The following is a 20,332-nucleotide window of genomic DNA, read 5'->3' on the forward strand; positions in this document are numbered from 1 at the left end:
TTCATTGCCTGTGTTACTGCTTCTGGAAAGCTTAGTTTGGTGAGAAGTGAACTTGCACACCACTAGTCTGACAGTGTGGAGTAAGTTCAAATCTCACTATTTGGCCTGTTAGCTTCTCCCAGTGTTCTTTTAGGTTGCTGTTAATGAGCCCCCTGCGCGAAAATTGCCTGAAAATTCTACCATTACCAACCAATTGATCTAGCTTATTTATAACTGAAGTAATGCTTTTGCAGACACTCTAGCTTGGATGCTGGTGAAGTGAGCCTACCAGTCCTTTAGAGATAAGGCTCAGGGTCATCTTTTCTATCATCTGGCTTGTAAGATGAGCTCTACACTTGATATAGCTGAGTATGCGCAGAGAATCATAATCAGTAGCAGCCTGACTACGTCCACTGCAGGACAAAAGCCTCTCCCATACCTCTCTAATTAACCCTGTCCTGTGCCAGCCGTGTCCCCGCAAACTTCCTTATCTCATCCTAACTTCACCTAACTTTCTGCCGCCCACTGCTGCGCTTGCCTTCTTTTGGTATCCAGTCTGTTACCCTGAACGACCATCTGTTATCATGCTTTCGCATTATATGCCCTGCCTAAGCCCATTTCTTCTTGTTTGTTCTCTGACCCTCTCTGTCCTTGTCCCTTAGCGCTACACCTGTGATTTTCCTTTCCATAGCTCGCTGCGTTGTCCTCAATTTAAGTTGAACCCTTCTTTTAGCCCCCACATTTAAGTTTACAGGAAGTGGGTGTGTTCATTAACCCCCTAACGGACACATTTTTGCAAAAAATTACCGAAATGGTCATTCACTACCTGTGGTGCCATCTGTCGGCAAACCCCGAAAATTGTTTTGGACAAACTCTACTGGCCTTAAACTGGACACAGTGTGCCAGAAAATTGCCTTATGACAAGCCCACCTCGTCCCAAGTCCACTAGTGTGTAAAATGGTTGAGCGCTGACGCGCATGAAACAAGGACAAAACTGGTTTTTGTATTCTCATGTCAGAAGTGGGCCAAGGCCTGGACAAGCACTTGTTGTGTGTGCTGTGTGTCTTGTCCTGTCTCTTCACACTGTTAATCTTTAATCAGTACCAACTTGTCCAAATTGCAGCTTCAAAGCAAGAATGCTTTATTTTTTACCTCAAGTAAGCCTGCATTATAGACTTTGTAGTTGCAAAATCGGACACTAGGTTTTACTTCTGCCAGAAATAAGTGATGAGCACACTTGTTCAAAAGCACGATTTTGTAAACGACCCTTGCAGTTTTGAAGAACACTTACTGACCAGCTTGTAAGTATTGTCATAGTCAAAAAATCGCTTCAGAACTCTAAGTTCTTGTCCTGCCTTTAGCCTTATGAGCTCATGTTTCTTGATTGTCTTTGCTACTCTCGTAAGGGCTGTGCTATGGGAAATGTTACTCTTTCATGGTCAATGAACTTCCATGTGTCTGTCTATACCAGTTGACAAATGTTTGTGCCCACATTACTCATAACTTGTTCAAGCAGTCTGTGGGCAAAAACTGATCACAGTGGTCAAAGCATGCTTTTGTAAACTGCTGCCATTTGTTTCTGAGATCTAGGAAAAGTTTGTGTGGTAATATGGTTTTCTGCGCTTGCAGTGTTTAAACTGGCAGCTGACGGAATATTAGTTATTGAATTGCAGTTCTGTTTTATTAAAACCTTCGTCACTGACTTAAGCATGGTCATGCTGCTGCTGCTGCTATTGCTGAGGTTAGTGTATCACTGCACTACAGAATGGAGTGAATCATAGGAAAAGAATGGTAATGTACCAGTTTTGGAAGTTATACAATTTGCCTTCTTTGTTTCTTTGCCGCAGAAATGCACACTTGTCTGCAAAAGCTTATGGAAAAAGAGGGGCAATTAAGACTGTTTATGTACTTTGAATGCGAAAGCATTGTCTCATTGTGAGCTCTGTTGTGAGGTTCATTAAAGATTCCTTTCTAATGACACACCTACTCACTACAGACGTAAGGAAACTCATACACTAGGTTCACCTTCATTCACCATGAAGTAATGTGGTTTTGTGGCCTATGGGCTGCATGCCCGCCTTGCATTCTGAAGGTCCTTGGTTCAGTTCCCCACACCTTTGGAAGAAATTTTATTTTCCTTTTCTTTGCTATAGACATCACTATTATCACTATCTTATAGACATCACTATCTGTTGACATCATTCAAGAGCATGGTGACATCGCTGAGAAATTTCTTGCCATGGACGGCGACGGACACCGGCTTATGTGCTGATGGGGCATATAATGCTTTCGCATTAAAAAAAATCTTAGCCTGTGCGTACAGCGTGCTTTGAATAATGTGGTTTTCACGGATCTCTGTAATCAGTGCAGTGCATTTCTTATTCTAAGCTGCATGCCAAGGCTACTATAATTTAATATCCTATTGCACGTACTTGCAACTGACTGCATGTGGCCTTGGAGGAAGTCCTGAACAAGGTTTAGATGCAAAGTCGAAGTAACACGTCTAGTGTGCAGTTCATAATAATGATGCATTCATAACTGATTTGGAACTGTGTTATGCTTCTGCTGCTAGCCTGTCCTAGCCTGTTTCACGAGCTGCAAATCCTCTGTAACCTTTGTTGCAGCGTTGGCAGAGGTTTTTGTGGCGACACTGCATGTGACCATTGATGGCACCAATGCAGGGTCCCACATGAACTGCACGTCAGAGCAGGAGACTGGATTTTCCACTCACTTTGTGGCATTATTAGATTCAAGAATGCATAGAGTCTGAACACGTGAAACAAACATCTCAATCGTGCAACTGTGTCACTTGTCACAGGAACTTTCATTACTGAGCAGCAGCATGTGAAACAGGCTTTGATAAGCTTTTGACAACTAGTGTTCTGGAGTACCATACTTCTCCTGGCCATTTTGGCTTACCTTTGTTGCTTTTTCTAGATCATTGCTGGCATGGTGTAGTTGGGATAAGACTTACCTTCGAAAAACATTTTTTGTGTGGCTTTTATATCTTGCCGATCATTTTGAGATACCTTTCTTGTCCAGGATGCATATCCCATTGCTAATTACCTGTCCACCTTCTGCTGCTACAGATCCAACTGCGGGAGCATCAGCGTATGAGCAGACAACGTGGTGCCTTGATGAAGGAACCCTGCATGAAAACATTCGCAAGATCCTGATAAAGCTTTGTGTTCCATCGCCAATGGTCTTTAGTGATGTCAACTATCTGTCCTCAACGGCACCGCCTGCAGCCACTGAATGGTGCAGCCTACTGCGGCCATTACGTGGCCGGGAGCCAGAGGGCATGTGGAACTTGCTGTCCATTGTACGGGAAATGTTCCGTCGCTCAGACCGCAATGCCATCCCACTTCTACAAATTTTGACTGAGGAAGTCCTGGCTTGTGAGCAGGTAAGCTGAATGGTGCCCTTGTATGTGCACATGTCCCACTGCAGGTACTTGTGCTGCATTTAGCTGAAAAGAGTGTTTCACTACCGATATTTCATGTACAGAGCTGTGCTGCTACACACATTCCATAGGAAAGTGCAAATGGAACTCTTGTGTGGTTTTGCTCCATTACATTTCATTGCATTGCATACAATGTACTTCTCTCTTGTTTGTGAAGGATGAAGGGTGCTTGCCAATAGTCTTTCCAATTACAATACTTGGGTAGTCACAAACTGGTGCTTTGACTACTCTGTCAGTGCCGCATAAAAGACACACTCGGGCTCTCGTTTTTTTTGTTTTTTTTTATCTTATTCAGGTGCTGCTGGGTAGTGCCACACTTGGTAGCAATGCAGATAGTGGTGGCTCAGGAAGGATTGTGCATGTTTCTGTTTCACAAAAGTAAATTTATTGCCACAGTGCAGTTGGAATTTCAGAAGTTTTGGAGAGTCCTTCAAGCAGGCCGTCAGTCCATGTCTTGTATGGGTGATTTATGAATAGTGGCTGTGTGCAAATAGAAGAGCAACGACATCCCATGAGTGACGAAGCATATGATGAATTCAACAATTTGTGGTTTGCTGAATGTAGGAACCATTTTGATTTTATTCTGATCGTTTTGTACAGGACATGTTTGCCCCTTCTTTACAATTACAATGAGTGGCTGAGGTGTGGTGAGGCTGATAATGACACGCGCCACAAAGGATGGTGGCACTTTGCCATATTACTCCCTGTGTCCCCAGCTATGTTGAAGGATTTGATAGCAGTTTATGTTATGCGCAATCGTTGGACAGAACGTTACTTGAATTTTGGAGAAAAGGCAGAGCGCCTTCGCGCCTGCCTGCGCGTTGGCGTGGAGGACACCCACTCGTTGACTTGAGACGTAAAAATTCGTGTGCTGAATTTTGAACTGACACTCAAATCTCGACACTCCGTGACGCACGTAAAATGTGACATTCTCTGCCTCGCCCGCTTTGCAGCAGTGAAGTGGTAAGGAGGGAGGATCACTGCATGACAGGCAGTGCCGAGATTGTTGCCCGGTACGTGCATCACGGAGTGGACTTTATTGACATCGGTTTGCGCCCTCCCCCAAGCGCAAGGTTTTCGAATGGCGTGAGAAATGGCCCGAGTTAGATGAGCCCCAGTGACGAGGATAGTCACATTTTTAAAATTCTAAAAGCTGATATGGCTATTACTAATGGCCGGCTACAAATCTCTAATTGCAATCAGGTGCCTGTAGTTAAAAATTTAAGCATTAGAATTTAGTTAATCACTTTACTAGTTAGCATGACTTGCCTGTTTATTGGTGTCCTTCAACACTGGTATTACTATGGCATAAAAAGCTGCTCTTGACCTCAAAAGCCTTGTTTTTAAAAATTTTGGACCTTCAAAAAAAAAAAAACTCGGTATATGCATTGCTGCGCAATCATGCACACCTTAGCTGGGGGACTGAGCTGAGGCCAACCAATGACGCCGTTTGCTTTGCTTTACCTCCGGGCAAAACCTGTGAGAATCATTGGGCCATATTACAAATTCTTTCCAGAAATTATCAGACCTTATTGTGGTCATGCATTTCAAGCTGCCTACGCTGAGAAAAAGTAAAGTCATATTTTTTTTTAAATAAAACTTACTCTTGAACCTTGAAAGAAAAATTTTGCAAGGCTTACAACATGAATGTGCTGTCAAAACTCTTCTTATTCAGTGAACTCCATATAGTGCCTTTTTTTCACAAAAGTGCGAGTACTTTTAAGGAGGATTTGGTAACATTTGTGTTCTAGCTTTCTTGCTTGGAAATATATTTGGGCTTGGCTGTGCTGAACTCGCACTCTGTGTTGCACAGATCCTCTGCTGGTGGTTCAACACCAAGGTCTCCCTGCACACTGGATCAGGCGGTCATGGAGGTCGCGCAGTGGGCCATGGCAATGCCCACTCGTCACAGCACGCCTGCAGCAGCCTCTGTGATGAAATCGTCGTTCTTTGGAGGCTGGCTGCTCTCAGTCCAGCCTTGTCCCCTCAAGACCGACGCTCCTTCTTTGTCCAGGTTAGAAGAGTTGCTGTTGCCAGGTTCAAGACTGTGCATTGCTTTCTGGTGACCTTGCTGTGCATTGATTGAATATTCCATTTAGGCACAAACATCTTGCATTTGTCAGATACAGTAAGGCCTTGCTATAGCAAATAGGTCAAAATGTAAAAAAAAAAAAGTTTGATACAGCCAAAATTTTTAATAAAAACTTTTGCCAAAAACTCGCGCTGGAGTAGCAAAATTTAGTCAGTGAAAGAATGGAAAGTGGTAAGATGTTTTCCATAGCTTTAGCATCATTTCGAAGCCACTCGCGGCGGTTGCAGATGCTGCAGGAAGCCAGAGTGACAAACTCCAGTTATGTTGGCTTCCCTGCACAGCGTTGCAGTACGTGGCGGCTGCAAATCAAACGTTGGCAAGGGGGCTTCCTCGCATTACAGCGGTGTTGCTTAAAAAATTGGGCACCACGATGAAAGCTATTGCCGCTTTCTCTACCTCTGCTCCTTGGCAGTCAACGTGTGTGGAGGATGGCAGCTGGAAAGCTACAACAACCGACCGTGTCTTTGGTTCCAGGGCAGTATCGACAGGTGCGAGCCAACTGCCCGGCTACCAGCTGTTCTCGCCGCTGTTGGCAAATGCAAGATAAAGTGTGAACTGAGGCATGAACACTTGGTGTACCACCACCAGTCACCAATGTAGTGAGGAAAAACCTACCGCCTGTCATCCGGGTGGGCACACCTTGGCACTCGGCAGTTCGATATAGCCGTTTTGCAGCAAACCGTGTTCAATGCATAAGAAATGTATGTGTTGTTCAAACATGTATAGGAACAGTTTGATATAGCCAATAATTCTTAGTATCAGTGTTTATTATAACTATGTTTGACGGTAGGATGCCAGCTTCAGGTTAAGTTGTATTGTCGAGCCCACTTATAACGAACTTGACAGTTGTGCGGATTGCGGTCGTTGTATCCGTGGTTCACAATTGGATATCATGGAGGCCGCGATCCTGAAGTCTGCACTCGCGAAACGTGCTCAGCAAACGCTGGACCAGTTTTTCCGGCGGCAATAAATCAGTTTGCTGGTATTTTTTCTTTCGTAGTCCAGATATAACGAAATAGTGTATATAGCAAAGCGATTTCCAATTCTCGCAGACGTCGCTATAACCGGGCTAGACTGTATTTTTCGCTGCGTTTGAGCATGAACTGTTGTAATGCTACATGATATAACGTTCCAAAAGAGAAAGCACCGGAGATGTGCCATCGGTGCTGGAGCATGACTCATTGTGTCAACTGCAGTCGCTGGTTACGATAGGCGTTCCTCTCATGTCAATTCGTGCGTTATTGTCGTGGAACTTTCACATGGTTCTACCAAATTTCGAGTAACTGAGCCCTAGTTAACTGACAGTCAGCATAGCGAGGTCTCAAGTGCATGCGCTTCAATGTGGGCGGCATTTGGGAATTGAGAAACTTTGTGACATCGAGAAATATAATCATGCTAAACTTTCTGGTCAGAAAAAAAAAAAAATAAGATTGCTCATGTGCAGCACTTTGGGCTACTCCGGAGTGCAGTGCCAAGGCGGACCTCGGGCTGCCTTGCAGAAAGCAATGAATCTCCAATGAAAGATACAAATGGGCGCCTTGCAATAGTCTGGGCTGGGAGGTGCTTGGCTGCTGACTGGAAAGATACAGGATCGATACCTGCCGTGCCAGTTGCATTTCACTGGAGGCAAAATTCTAGAGGCCCGTGTACGGAGTCAAGTGTCGATGCAGCGAAATCGCGAGAACACCGTCACGGCGCAGTGAGGTCAGAGGGCACCACCTGTGGCGCCATACTTGCGCAATCTCTGTGTTCACAGGTTTCATGCGAAGTTTAAAGATACTCCCTCATGTAGCTGATGCAAAAACCATTTCTGAAACTGAACTACAGTCCTTTTGCAACATACTGAATGGTGTGCTCATCCAGAAGCTGCCTGGATTGCTCAGAATAGGGCATTTTGTGCCATCGTTCAAATTACCGTTTTAATAGGTGCAGTAAGGAAAAAGTGAAGTAAATCTCTTGAATTCTGAAACTGCTTGGTTGGCAGGCATGGTCTTCGGTAGTATGGATTTCTGTGTGAGCAGAGGACATTTAACAGGCAGATGCCAGTAATTCTGCAATTCTGGTGTAGTAATTCTGCTGCAGCTTTATCTGCAGGCATATGTAAGCATTGAAACCTAAACAGCATACACCTTCTGTGTGAGGAACAAAAATGGGCTGTTGGTTACACAAATCCAAGGAAATACATGGGGTTTTGCTTTCGAATCAGTATTAACAATGCTTTAGTGCATGGATCTTACCTGTAGAAGTCTTTTACTGGCCTCTTCTTGAGGGCGGCGCTGTGCAATTTGCCATGGCTGTGTTTCTGAGTGCGTGCTTCTTTCTGGAACCCTTGTGTCTGTGCAGATGGGCGAGTGGCACGTAAAGACACTGGAACGAGTGTGCAAAGTGCGGGCAGGCAGCAGCAACGTGGCTGGGGCTGGTGGAGGTGGGGGCCTGAGTGGAGCTCGTCGCTCTGACCTGGATGTCTTTCCGGGCTTCAAGCCTTCAATGGAGGCCTGCTTGCTGGACTGGACAGACTACCCTATTGAAGGGATAACCTATGCTGATGGTGGCGCCTGCAGGTTAGATACTAGTTGCACAGTATGGTGTTGTTTGCAGTTAGTTCGCACAAACCCATAAAATTTGAGTGCTACAAGCAACTTTTGCAACAGCTGGACTGGCCTTGAAAGCACCGCAGTGTATTGAATTTTGTTGACCGAGGAACTTGAAGGGACAATGAAAAGTTGTTTGCCTTATCTGGGACGCCTTATCCTTATATATTCGGGATCGACTGTGTAATGCATTGGGTGTACACACTGGAATAGATTACTCTTTAGGATTTAAATCATTACTTGAACTTCAGTCTAGTAATAGGAGTTAGCTGCTTTGAATGAGGTGCTGCTTCCCTACAGCACCTCGTTAAAAAACACTGAGGACAAATTGAAGCTGGCGTGTATTGATAATTACCGCAATTTAACGGCAAAGACTCTGCTTTCACTGAAAAAAAGAACTTTTATAAGCTATAAAAGGCCTGAAAGTGAAACACCGGTGTTACCAATCTCGCAAGTACGTAAGCTGTGGGCGCAGACCTTGTTTTTCTGGCACGGATCGCAGGGGCTAGGCTACACGTCATTTGCTTCAAACGAAGCCCACAAGGTCCTTTCTGACATAGACATCAAGAGTAATTTTTCCAGCAATGAATGCATCTTTTGCCGCTGGGCAAAAATCAGCATAGACAGAAAAAGCCATAGAATAAATTTTTAATAGCAAAAGTTGGATGCAGTTGTCCTCAGTGTTTCTTTAACGACAGTGTGGTAGCCACCAAATTGTGCTTTCTTGTATCGAACATTTTTTTAGAAGTAATTGTAGCTACGGCAGGTGCAGCTTGAAAAGGCATGAAATGCACTGAAGTGGCACTGGAGTAATGGCATTGTGAGAAACAGCCAAGGCCTTGGTTTTTGCATTATGGTGCCTGCAGATAGAATGCATTCTTTTGCTTCCTGAGAATGACTAAAGGAGCAAAATATTGTTTACTTGAAGAGCAAGTCTTTCTTTTTAGTAGCTAGTACTGTATACATCTCCTGCCAAGCTGCAATTTTTGATAGAAGAAAAAACTGCCGTGTTCCCTTTTGCAGATGGTACTCACCATACATGCACACCCGTCTCCTGGAGCACAGCCCACGAAGTGACCCCACTCCAGAAGCTCTGGGTGGCAGTGAGCACTTGTCAAGCTTGTGCCGCAGAGGCCGTGCTGTTGACGTCGGATCTTCAGCATCTGGCCCCTCGCATCATTCAGACCGCCGTCCCATCCACGTTCTTTGTGCCACTGGCCACCACCAGGCACGGCAACTGCTTTCACTCATTATGCCGAATTTATATGTATACTTTGAGCATCCTAATTATTACCCAGGTTTATACAAAAAAAAAAAAACAAAAAAACTTTCACTCGTGCATTTTACACTCCCTGCTGCGGTAGACCACCAGCACGCATGCAGGTGTGCGTAAGACAGGCTTGGGAAGGTCGCTGCAGCTGCGAAAGGTGTAAGTGGCGTGGGGATGCCGCTATGCTCCGAGGCAGATGTCATGTTCAAGTTGTAGCAAAGTCATACTTGATGCATGCCAGGGACGAGCACAGACCGGCTTTTTTTGGGCAAGAGAGTGAGGCTAGGGTACTGAAACTATTGTGCCTTGATCGCCTTGATTCCCCGCTCTCGAGACACAATAACATACAAGCAGAAACTAGTCAGCACCATCTAGAGACCAAGAAGGAGGTAGGAAGCATATAACGAAAAGCAATGACGGCAGCACTGCAGTGCATCCTTCCTGGCGCACGCCGGAATCCGAAACTACCAGACAGTTTGCGGCAAGCTGAACGGCGGCTCGGCTTGCCGCTAGTCAGCCGAGCCGAACGCAAGGGCACCATTTTATCGCCTTCTATCTCCATTGCCTCTACTGCTGGGTTTGCGATTGCATTGTTGCACGTTATTACTTTCAGCTGTGCACGTACTGTCATGCAATCTTTGTGTAATTTGTGTGTCCCTTTTTGTAGCTTTAATTCAAGGGGGAAAAGTGTGAAAATTACGCAGATAAATACAGTATTACTTTGACACACACAGGACCTAATTATGTACAGCAGAACCTCAATAAGACTTTCAGGGACCGCACGAAACCGTACTATAATTGGAAATTTCTAACTGACACATTCGTGTAATAAACACACCCGCTGCTCTAGGTGTTCAAAAATTATACAGTGGAACCTCGATTATCCGTCCCCCGGTCATGCGACGACCCGCATTTTACGACGAATTTGTGCGGTCCCGGCAAAACTCTCATAGAGACAATGCATTAAAAACCTCGGTTATACGACGCAAATTTTAGAAGGACCCCGCTTCGTACGACGGCTGGCTCGTACCGTCCGTCAAAAAAAGGTCGTCAGCAAACGCAGGCCGGGATGTACCGTATTTTCGCGATTCTAAGCACCCCCCCATATTTTCGGAAAAAAATTTCTGAAAAAAAAAAAAAAAAACTTTGCATGCGAATCTAAGCACCCCCCCCCGTTTTTGCGCGGAAGAGAGCGTTGCCGAGGCCGCCAAGTGCACTTGCTCTCTTTTTCGTCGAGCCTGTGCAGTCGGAGTCCCAAGGAGGCGCGGCCTGCGTGTTGTTGGACTGAGAGAAGGATGAAAAGGAAAGCGCACGGGCCCGCCTACTGGCGTGAGCCAAGCCACCACCGCTGCCGAGGAGAGTTAAAAGATCAGAGGAAAGATAAAGAGAAAAGATAAGACGCGGGTCCCAGCAACAGATGCGTCGGCAGGAGCCGACGCTGATGAAAAAACAGATAAGCGGGCGAGGCCGCGCTCGCCCAAGCGAGGACAGCGGCGTCCACGGCGCTTTTTGTAATGGAAGTAATGGATGCTTGTGCCCCACGATAAAACTTCCCAAGTGGACAACGATGCAGAGGTTTGCGCTCCCATTCCTAGTTACGCGGACGTGGCGGACGTGTTGCAGAGCGTCGACAACATCCGGCGCTTTGCTTGCGCGCGCGACGATGTTGGCGACCTACTGCCGGACGTGGCAGCCCTTGAAAGAAAGTTGATGCGCCGAGGTTGGGCAAAGGTGCAAAAAAAAAAAAATTACCGATTTTTTTTTAAACGGTAATTAAGATTTTTTTGCAAATCTGTTTCAAACAAATGCTGGGTTTTGTCTTTTTTAATCTGATTGGCGTACTTGCCGCGGGCTTGCAGCCGGTCAACAGTTTTCGGCGCAAGGCCGAGCGCCACTGGCCGCATTCTTTGATTTTCGATTATACGACACCCGGATTATACGACGGTTTCGCGCGGTCCCCTGAACGTCGTATAATCGAGGTTCCACTGTAGTTCTTTTCCTCACACGTTACAAAAGCACCCCTGTTTTTGTTCTGTGAGTCTTGGTTCTGAGACCACGCAACCAGGCCATTCAGCGTCCAAGAGGTGGCTCTGCACGTGCGCTGTCGTCACTGCGTGTTAAGCAGGCATCGCATGTGCCTCAAATGATGATTTGGACAACGTTCCAGAAATATTGCTGCTACGGCTTTACGCAAAAATTTGATATTTGGTGGCCTAATATCAGTAAGCAACAAAATGAGCGATTGCAGAATGCTGTGGACAAATTGTTAATACAAGAAAACATACGCATGAAAATTCGCTTTTTTACAGTGAAGCTGTTAATGGCCCTCCTATGGTGGCAGTGGCTATGTCTAGTGTTCACATAATGCATCACATGACCAGCGCAGCTCGCGGGACCACAACGGCACATCACAAAACCGGTGAAGTCGCCGTTTTGAGTGTTGCGCCCCAGGCTGACCTAGCAGCTGTGTGTGGCCTTGTCACAGTGTGGTGGCGGTGCAGATTGTATATTGAAAGAGGTGCGGGGCTGCAATGTGTGTGGACGCCACTGCCAACAGAAATCTCGCAAAATGACACTCGTACAGCGCTTTTGCTGTAAAATAACTTCATCCTTCATTGGCAGAAATCGCATACAACAGCTTTACTGTAATAACGCATTGCTGATTATCGTAATTGACCTGATAGGTTTTTTGTTTACAGTTTGTAGATGCCATAACCGAGACATCAGTATCATTGCAATGGCTTGCCGTTTTTGTCTTTAGCAGCTGACCCCTTTGATGTCACTCGGCCATGACCTTCCACTCCTGGCTGGCAACGTGGCTGGGGTGGTTGGGGGTGGTGGCAGCAACAGGAGTTCCCTCAGCTCGGAAGGGTTCTGTGAAAATGAAGACGTGGTGGGCGACTTTCTGCTTCCTGCGGTGGCGCCCGGCATGGGGCTGCCTGGAGTACGAGATCCAGCAGCAGCCTGCAGCAGCAGTGCAGGCACACCAAAAGATAGCACCACTCTGACCCCTTCTGGAGTGAGTGATCCTGAAGGGGCAGCTGCCCTGGGGGAGAAATCTTCCTCACCTGAAGATGCCGACTCGGACTGGTCAGGTACCCGAGAAGGTGCCCACCAAGTCCCAGATGGGTGAGTGTGTGGAAGCCCCTAGCAGACTTGGGTGTGTATGTACGTGTGTGGGTCATGTAAGAGAAAAGCATGTTAGATAAAGAGCGCTACTCGAAGTGCATTGAAACACAGTTATATTGAACTTTGATGTACATTTGATGTACAGTTAAACCTGGATGTAAGACCTCCATGTAACGAATTCCTCTATATGATAAAGTTGCTGAATTCCCCGATGCAGCTTCCATTGAAGCATATGTATTTGTGAACTTCATGTAAAGATGTTGTGGCGGTTGACCATGATATAACAAGCTCTCTATGCCGACAATATTTATTATTTAGCACTGTATTACTTAAGGGGGGACATGGCTCTTAAAACTGTTTTTTTTTCTTATTTTCTGGCCAAATTTGATAAAATTTGCCTGTATTATTCAGTTTCTTCTACTGATTTCAAATATCTAATTTGTTTTTCAATAGGCCAGTTAGTTACGAGGATAAATGAAATTAGTGCTTCATAATTTGCAGAAACAATGGAAAAATAACTGCACTACAGAAATTGGTATTAACATATGGCTAGGTACCAGAAAACATAGGGAATACAATGTTAGGAGTGGTTTTTGATGTAGCAAATATTAGTAATGCTAGAGCAATCCAAAGTTCACTGTTCAAAACGTAGGTACCCTATTGTCTGATATAGAGCAGAACTGCTAAATTTTAAAACCCTAATTCCAACATCTGCTTCCAACATTGTGTTCTGCACTCTTAGCTACATTCCAGAACAAAAATTATGGTTCTACCTACCTTGAAGGCCGAGGTGTCGTGTCCACAATTTTGAAAGAAGTCAAAAATAGGCACAATGAGTCTATCTAAAACATATAGCTCGTCATTTTGAACTTGAATGGGTTGTGCCACCAATAATTCAAACTAAAGGTGAATTTCGCCGGGGACCCGTGAAAAATTTAGCTGCAGCAGAAGCTTCATTGTCTAAAATCGGGCCAGAACATTGACAGATTGCACTGGGTATCCAGTTCATGAATGTTGATTTTTCAAACATCTTTTCAACTTAAGTCTTTTGCCATTTCAAAATCAGCCCCGTGCCACGTTTTTCGTGTTACCCTGACAGTCGCGCCATGCCAGCAGCTGATTTTGTTCACACAAACCAGGATTGAGAGCAGCACAATCGTGGCACGCGAATGCGCTAGTCACGTGATTTTTTTGTTTCACGGGCTTTCTTTGGAGCTCGGAAAAAAGATACATGTGAGGCTTTCTTTATCGCAAATAAATGGAAGGGGGGTTTCTGAAGATGCTCTCTTTGCTATTCACACCTGCTGTCTAAAGTCAATATTTATGCATTTAGAAAAATTATCCTAATTACTACTTAATTAATAGCAATACAAAAAAATAGCCTAGATGCGCAAGCCGGCTGATAGCTGTATGTAAGTGGTTTCCCTGGCCTACCTCAAATATATGATTTTTTAACCCTTGGCTAAAGTTAGCCTGGACACCCTGTATAAGAGCTTGGTGGAATATGGTGTTGCCACTGCATTTCTGGGAAGGCATAATTAATGCAAGTGCTGCTTTGTGTTCACATATTGATGCACTCTCACAGTGTCCACATGGACTAGTTTTGCAGTGCCTCGTTGTAGCTTATCTCATTGCTCACATGTCACTCCCAAACATTTTCTCCTTTATTGTTACAGCTCTACAAAGCAGTTTTGTTTTTCCACTAGGAACTGCAACATCGACGTGAGAAGTGATGATCGAGTAACTGCTGGCGAGGAGTACCATGTCTATTACTTCAGCTCACAAGGAAAGGCCACAAGTGGGGACAAAAGCAGGGACCTCAGGGTTCCAGACGAGGACTGCTTGCCTGTCCAAATCAAAAAGATTGAAGATCCGTTTGAGGCAAGCAGTTTTTCTTGCCTTGTGGTGAAAACTTGCTATTTGCATGTCATTAGGCCAGAAAAGGTGTGCAGTTGTTTAATTCATTAAAATCACCAAGTCTGATGGATGTGCAGTTTCTTTCTGTTGGGTACAGTGAACTTACTGTGCACAAGACTCAGTTTCTTTTGACCATTCAAGACTTTTCTGTCTGACAGATCCTCTTTGCTCGTGCGGAAGCACTGCATGCCCACGGTCACACCCAGGAGGCCAGCAAGCTGGCAGTGCGGCTGGCACATGAGCTGTTGGCTCATCCACCCAGCCTAGAAGTAGAAGGATTGGTGGCATCAGCCCAACCTGGGAAGACAACAGGCAATCGTCGAGGTCGTCGATTCAACCCAGCCTGGCACCAGGTTTGTGCCTCTAGCATTCATTATGGGAGGTCATGGCAGTACCGGGATGGCCCATGTGGTAGTGGTTTTGTTTTATGCAGTAATAGTTGAAATAGTGCCTGTTTAAGTTTTTGTCGTTGCACACAAAAATTGACTCCAGGCAAGCTTCAGGGACACGTACCGGAGAATCTCAATTACACAACCTCACGAGGTCCTAAAAAATATTCGCATCATCTGAAATTTATATCAACAAACAAAATCCACATGCAGAATCACGCTAAATGCATTCACACAGATCTGTTTACAGCTGGCGGCAGTTATTTGCAGCCGTACACTGCTTAATGCTCGCAATGCATGCCATGCGTCTGTGATGTGCGGGCAGTGTGTAGTGCTTGAGAGTACGGTCACGGTTCACACATTCATATCATCCATAGTGGCACAGCAATGTGTTCTGTAACCCAGATTTCTGTACATTGTACAGAATGTTCTGTGGCTGGGCAATTTTACGAATTTTATCAGCCATGATTGTATGATCATGAGCCTACTGTAATATATGAGTGCAAATGATATCTTGTAAATGACCTGTTTTTATAACGAAAAAAAAAACCTAATTCTGGGCCAGACCACTATGTAGGTAATTGTGTGTATTCACCACACTCGTTATCTCGTTCCTAACTGTAAATACTATGTATGTTCTGTGTGTAGTAGAGCACAAAATTGGGTTGATTGCATACCAACTGAAGGTTGCTTCCAGTCCTTTTCACAGCTCTTTGCCCACCAGAAAAGGCTTTGAATCAAACCAACTTCCAATTATAGTAATTTCAATTTCAGTAATTTCACCAAGCCAACATTGAGTTGGCCTGGTGGCTTTCCCAATCACAAGCAGGCGACATCGTTCTTTGCCAGTCATGTTTGCTCTCTCCTTGCTGCGTTTGACCCCAGCACAGTCATCGTCCTTGAAAGTCTGGGTCTTGTCTGGTAGCAGCCGATAGAAAAGTGCACCCTCATCTGCATTAAAGATGTCTTCTGGCTTGTATTCATTTAGGTATTCACGTAGCTTTTCTTCCTTCCACGTGCATGTTTCCTGGTTTACCGATGCCTTTCTCCGCACGCACTCTTAAAAACCAGGTCAATGACGATCTTTAAGACTTGTCAGCCATCCATCGGAGGAAACAGTCGTCTGTCCCCAACATTGCTGCAAGCGATCGGGCTTTCACAGCAACGACTTGACCGCCGAGAGGAAGTTCGTTGCTCCGCACTTCCCTAATCCATACCAGCACCTTTTCCAACTCCGAGTAGACATCGGCGCAAATCTGTTTCCGAGACATCTTGAACTGGTCGTGCTGAAAAGCATTTAGTATTGAACACTTATTCCTGATAAAGTTGGAAAGCGTGCTTGGCTTGATCCCGTATTTCCGCACAATTTCTTGCTCGGTGGGGCCTCCCTTTTCTGCTTCCTTCAATATGTCGACTTTCGTTGCCAGGTCGAGCGTGCGATAAGAGCCACAAGTTGCCATGATTATCCATGTCACGACTACAGTTGAAATCTGAAGCGTGGAATCATCCGCGAAATAATCAAACCAACACGCTGCTGACACTGCAACAGACACTCGATGAACGTGACGTGGAGGCGAGGCACGCTTCAAGCCTAAGCCGCTTTCAACCGCTTCCGGTATGCAGTGCTGCAGGCACCTATGGCAACTGTGGTAAAGAATAATCTCGCCGCTTCAGAAATGGTGGTGCTGTGGATGGCTGTGATGGCGATGACACAAGCATGAAAATGCAGTGGCATTTGAAAAATTGCGCATTCTATAGACCTTTTCAAAAAGAGGTCCATGGGCACCGCCATATTAGGCATTGGGCTGTGCTCGTGGTACAGGAAAGAGTTGAGGATTAAGCTCCCCCATGTTCTCCACACAGCCCAGAAAACCAGTTTTCCCGAGGTTTGTGAAAAGGTCTATTAGAAAATGACGGTAGCCTTAAACCTCTTGACTGAAAAATAACTTTTAATAAACAGTAGTGTGGACTTCTAACTTACTATTATCAAGAGATTTTTTCTATAGGATTACATGCAAAACTGGTGGGACCAACACTTCACTTCTAATTAAGTGAAAATTCCAACTAAGCGGCTTCGAATTATCGGGAGTTGACTGTATACAGTTGTGTAAAAAGCACCTTTTAGGGATATGGCAGTTTTCTGCCCCTTTAATCTTACTCTGGTATGTGGATTTGGCCGTGCTCTTAGGCTTTCATTTTCGCCATCTTCATGTGCCTTTTACATTACTCCAGTTTATACTTTGTCAAAGACCCGCCGCAGTGGCTCAATGGTTACGGCACTCAGCTGCTTCCCTAAAGACACGGGTTCGATCCCGGCCAAGGCGGCCGAATTTCGATGGAGGCGAAATTCTAGAGGCCCGTGTGCTGTGCGATGTCAGTGCACGTTAAAGAACCCCAGGTGGTCGAAATTTCCGGAGCCCTTCACTACGGCGTCCCTCATAGCCAGAGTTGCTTCGGGACGTTAAACCCCCCCCCCCCAAAAAAAACTAAGAAAACCTAAACTTTGTCAAAGGTGGTAGGCAGAGATAAATGCGAGGGCAACTTGCTGTTTTGTGGGACTAAGTTAATGTGATGTGGGTTGTATAATAAGAGAGTTTTTGTATTTGCAGCAACCGTGAGTATAATATTCATCCACTCTACTTTCTCAGGTGAGCCTCTTGGCTTCGGCAACATTGGCCAAGGCAGCTTTCCTGTGCCAAGTGCTGGGTGAAAACCCAGAGCACCATCACCTGGCCTTTCGCATTGGGCTCTTTGGACTGGAAATGTCTCGGCCACCAGCCTCAACAAAAGCACTGGAGGCAAGTTCTTCTTGGGTGGCTGTCAAGCCATATTTTTGTTGTAGTCAGGTGCTTCCAGCTGGCTGCGAGCTAACGTGACTAATTACTTGCATTCACCACGAGGCTTGAAGAGTACCATAACTCCACTAGTGCCTATTTAGCAGGCATTTACTTCACATTGTACATGGGCGTTTCATATTAGAAGAAAAAAAAAATTACCAAGGAACTCTGATGTGTTTAAGAAGCCTGATCCTGAAGAGGAGATGTTTAATTTGCTGTGCTTCCCATTCTGGGAATCACTATTTTACCTGTAATAAGAGTTCAAACAATGGCACATCATTGGATTACTGTATATTTTTGTGTGTAAGTAGACCTTCCTTTCATAAAAACGGCTATCCAAAATTGGGGGGTCGACCTATACGCGCAACCAACCTGTGTGCAAGGTCTAAGATAGTTCCGCCTGAGCTACGGGTAGTACACACCTCATGCCATTGCCTGTTCTCAGCAGAATGTATGGAGCTTCATGTGTCAAAAAAGGTTGTTCATTTGTATGTAAATTGGTTCCACTAGTAAAAATGAAATGTGTGCTGTTTACCGGTCTCGCTCACGCCTGCAGTTGCTTTCCCAGATGAGCTGTAGACAACGCAAGACCAAACTTTCGGTAACTCCAAAGCGTGCGTAGTGCCGGAATCCTATACTGCCATCGTCAGCTGTTGGGTTGCCACTTGTTAGCCCAGCCACATATGAGGATGCCGTTTTATTGCTTTTTATCTCCATTTGCTTTTGGCCGCTGGCTTTGCAAATGCATCATTGTTCGTTTATTGCTTTGAGTTGTGTGCACGGCACCATGCCATCTCACATGGAATTACTTAACAAAGAGTGCGGCAGCGCAGCAAGGATAATGCATCAAATTGTATAGTTGGAGTCAATTTTTTGGCTGGAGAGGGTTGCGAGTTGTGGGGCTGACTTATATTCAGCAGTATATGATAGTTACAGTGGTCCTCTAGCCACTGTTAAACCAGGGCGTTCACTAACTGAAAGAGGAGGAAATTTTTCGTTTTCAGGTTTTCTATAGCAGTCGTGCATTATAGCCACTTTTATTGTGGAATGGGGGTTTACTTTTTTGCTCACAGTATGGTAAAGACAGAAATTATTGTCCATGTCCGTGCTTAAAAGTGAGATGGCTGAGCATTTTTGCTTTCTAATGCAGGTCAAACTGGCTAACCAAGAGCAGGATCTTGTAAGTCTGTTGAAGAAAATTCCATTGGGGGATGCAGAGCTGAATGACATCAGAGAGAAGGCAGAAGCCTTGCGTGATCACAGGCTGCAGTCTCGTGGTGATGCTTTGCTTCCACTGATGCTCTCAAGCTACATTTTTGATGCCTTGGTGCTTTCTAGTAAGTGCTATTCTGGTGTCTTGTTTGTTGTATGTATTTTATATCTATCCTGGAAAACAGGACAACAACCACTGTTTAGTGCAGGTATCTTTAAGGGCTCTCTCGTTTATTTCAAGAGTTACTCTTTGTTCTGTAATAAAGAAAGAAAACTTTGGGTGCCTTCAAAAAACAGCCACCAGGAAAGCAGCACCACACAGTGATAAAGACATTTGGTGATGAAATGTGTGATAGTATTCTGACCTCTTGCTCTGTAAACTTATATCATTGGTGCTGTAATTCTTTACAGATGAACGAACATAAAGTTGACATAGCATGCTTGCTAAGTTAGTGCAGCTTCCATAACGGCTTTAAGTTTCAGTGATCAAGGGGCTGTGTAAACTTAAGCCTTTTTCTGCTGTCAAAAAATGCTGAAATTGTAGCAGTATCATTGAAATTCTTTGTTCTAGCTTGTAGGAAATTCTTTTGTGCACTAAATAGTAAAAAGTGCGAATCTCTTCACACACTGCTAAAAGTGTTCATTCTCCTTTCTACCAGTTCGCTTTGTTTCTGGCCGCTTGCTTCCGTATTTTCAGTCCCAGCGTCATGATCTTTCTACTGTTATGTCTACTGTCTTGGGTTTTTGATGATTTGGTTTTCAGTGCATCCCACATTGCTTTATAATGCACTGGTGTCAATGCCTGTCTGCCAGCACACCTATCTGCAGAAGTCAAGATGCATTTTTGCAAATTCGCGCCGATTATGACGCGAACTTCAATCCTGAGCCGCCATTGCTCTCGCTCACAAGCCGAGCCAAAATGACGAAAACATGACCAAAAAAGGATGATATGAAACATCTGCGTCACGTGACTTCCTTCGCACTCTGCCTTTCGCGCGGGAGCAGCTCCAACGGCTCTCAACTGCTCTCGGCCTCGCCAAACTGCTCCTGTTCTGCCATTGGATCACATTGCTCCTGCTCCTGTTCACCAACTAGAACGCAGCTACTTTTGAGAGAGCATTTTTGGGATGCTTTTGAGTGCTCCTATTCTGCCATTGGAATGCACCATAAGGAAACTGCGGTTTAGCATGCCCGTATTCTCCTTAGACTACTTTGCAGCTCTGCCACAGTTTGGCATTGATTTTGTGAAAATTGCTATTAGGCACAGACTGTGATAAAGCTGATAACTATGTGTAGCTGCTGAGCTGCGCTGACTGGAAAATGGTATCGGGAAATTATGTCACAAGGCCAAGTTCATTGTGGCCAACTCTTAGCATAAACCATTGGTCTTGCAGGAAAAACAGTTGGGAGCAGCATAGTTCACGCATGTGACTTGAACCTGGGGTTTTGTGTG

General features: G+C 45.1%; 1 protein-coding gene across 4 annotated transcripts in view; it reads left to right on the forward strand.

Moving 5' to 3' along the window:
- Dora (zinc finger SWIM domain-containing dorado) overlaps positions 1-20,332 on the forward strand; it is an 83,106-nt gene that overhangs the window by 24,615 nt on the left and 38,159 nt on the right. Inside the window, exons 7-15 of one of the 4 annotated variants that reach the window (XM_089582392.1) lie at positions 3,069-3,385; positions 5,256-5,456; positions 7,878-8,095; positions 9,149-9,353; positions 12,157-12,524; positions 14,201-14,405; positions 14,600-14,794; positions 17,479-17,628; positions 18,818-19,004. In XM_089582392.1, coding sequence (XP_089438518.1) covers positions 3,069-3,385; positions 5,256-5,456; positions 7,878-8,095; positions 9,149-9,353; positions 12,157-12,524; positions 14,201-14,405; positions 14,600-14,794; positions 17,479-17,628; positions 18,818-19,004 — 2,046 coding nt within the window. The remainder of the gene's footprint in view (positions 1-3,068; positions 3,386-5,255; positions 5,457-7,877; positions 8,096-9,148; positions 9,354-12,156; positions 12,525-14,200; positions 14,406-14,599; positions 14,795-17,478; positions 17,629-18,817; positions 19,005-20,332) is intronic. The other 3 variants (XM_089582395.1, XM_089582394.1, XM_089582396.1) reach the window with 3 other exon arrangements.

Source organism: Amblyomma mixtum, chromosome 3 (genome assembly GCF_055824585.1).
Source record: "Amblyomma mixtum isolate Tamu chromosome 3, ASM5582458v1, whole genome shotgun sequence".
NCBI classification, from domain to species: domain Eukaryota; kingdom Metazoa; phylum Arthropoda; class Arachnida; order Ixodida; family Ixodidae; genus Amblyomma; species Amblyomma mixtum.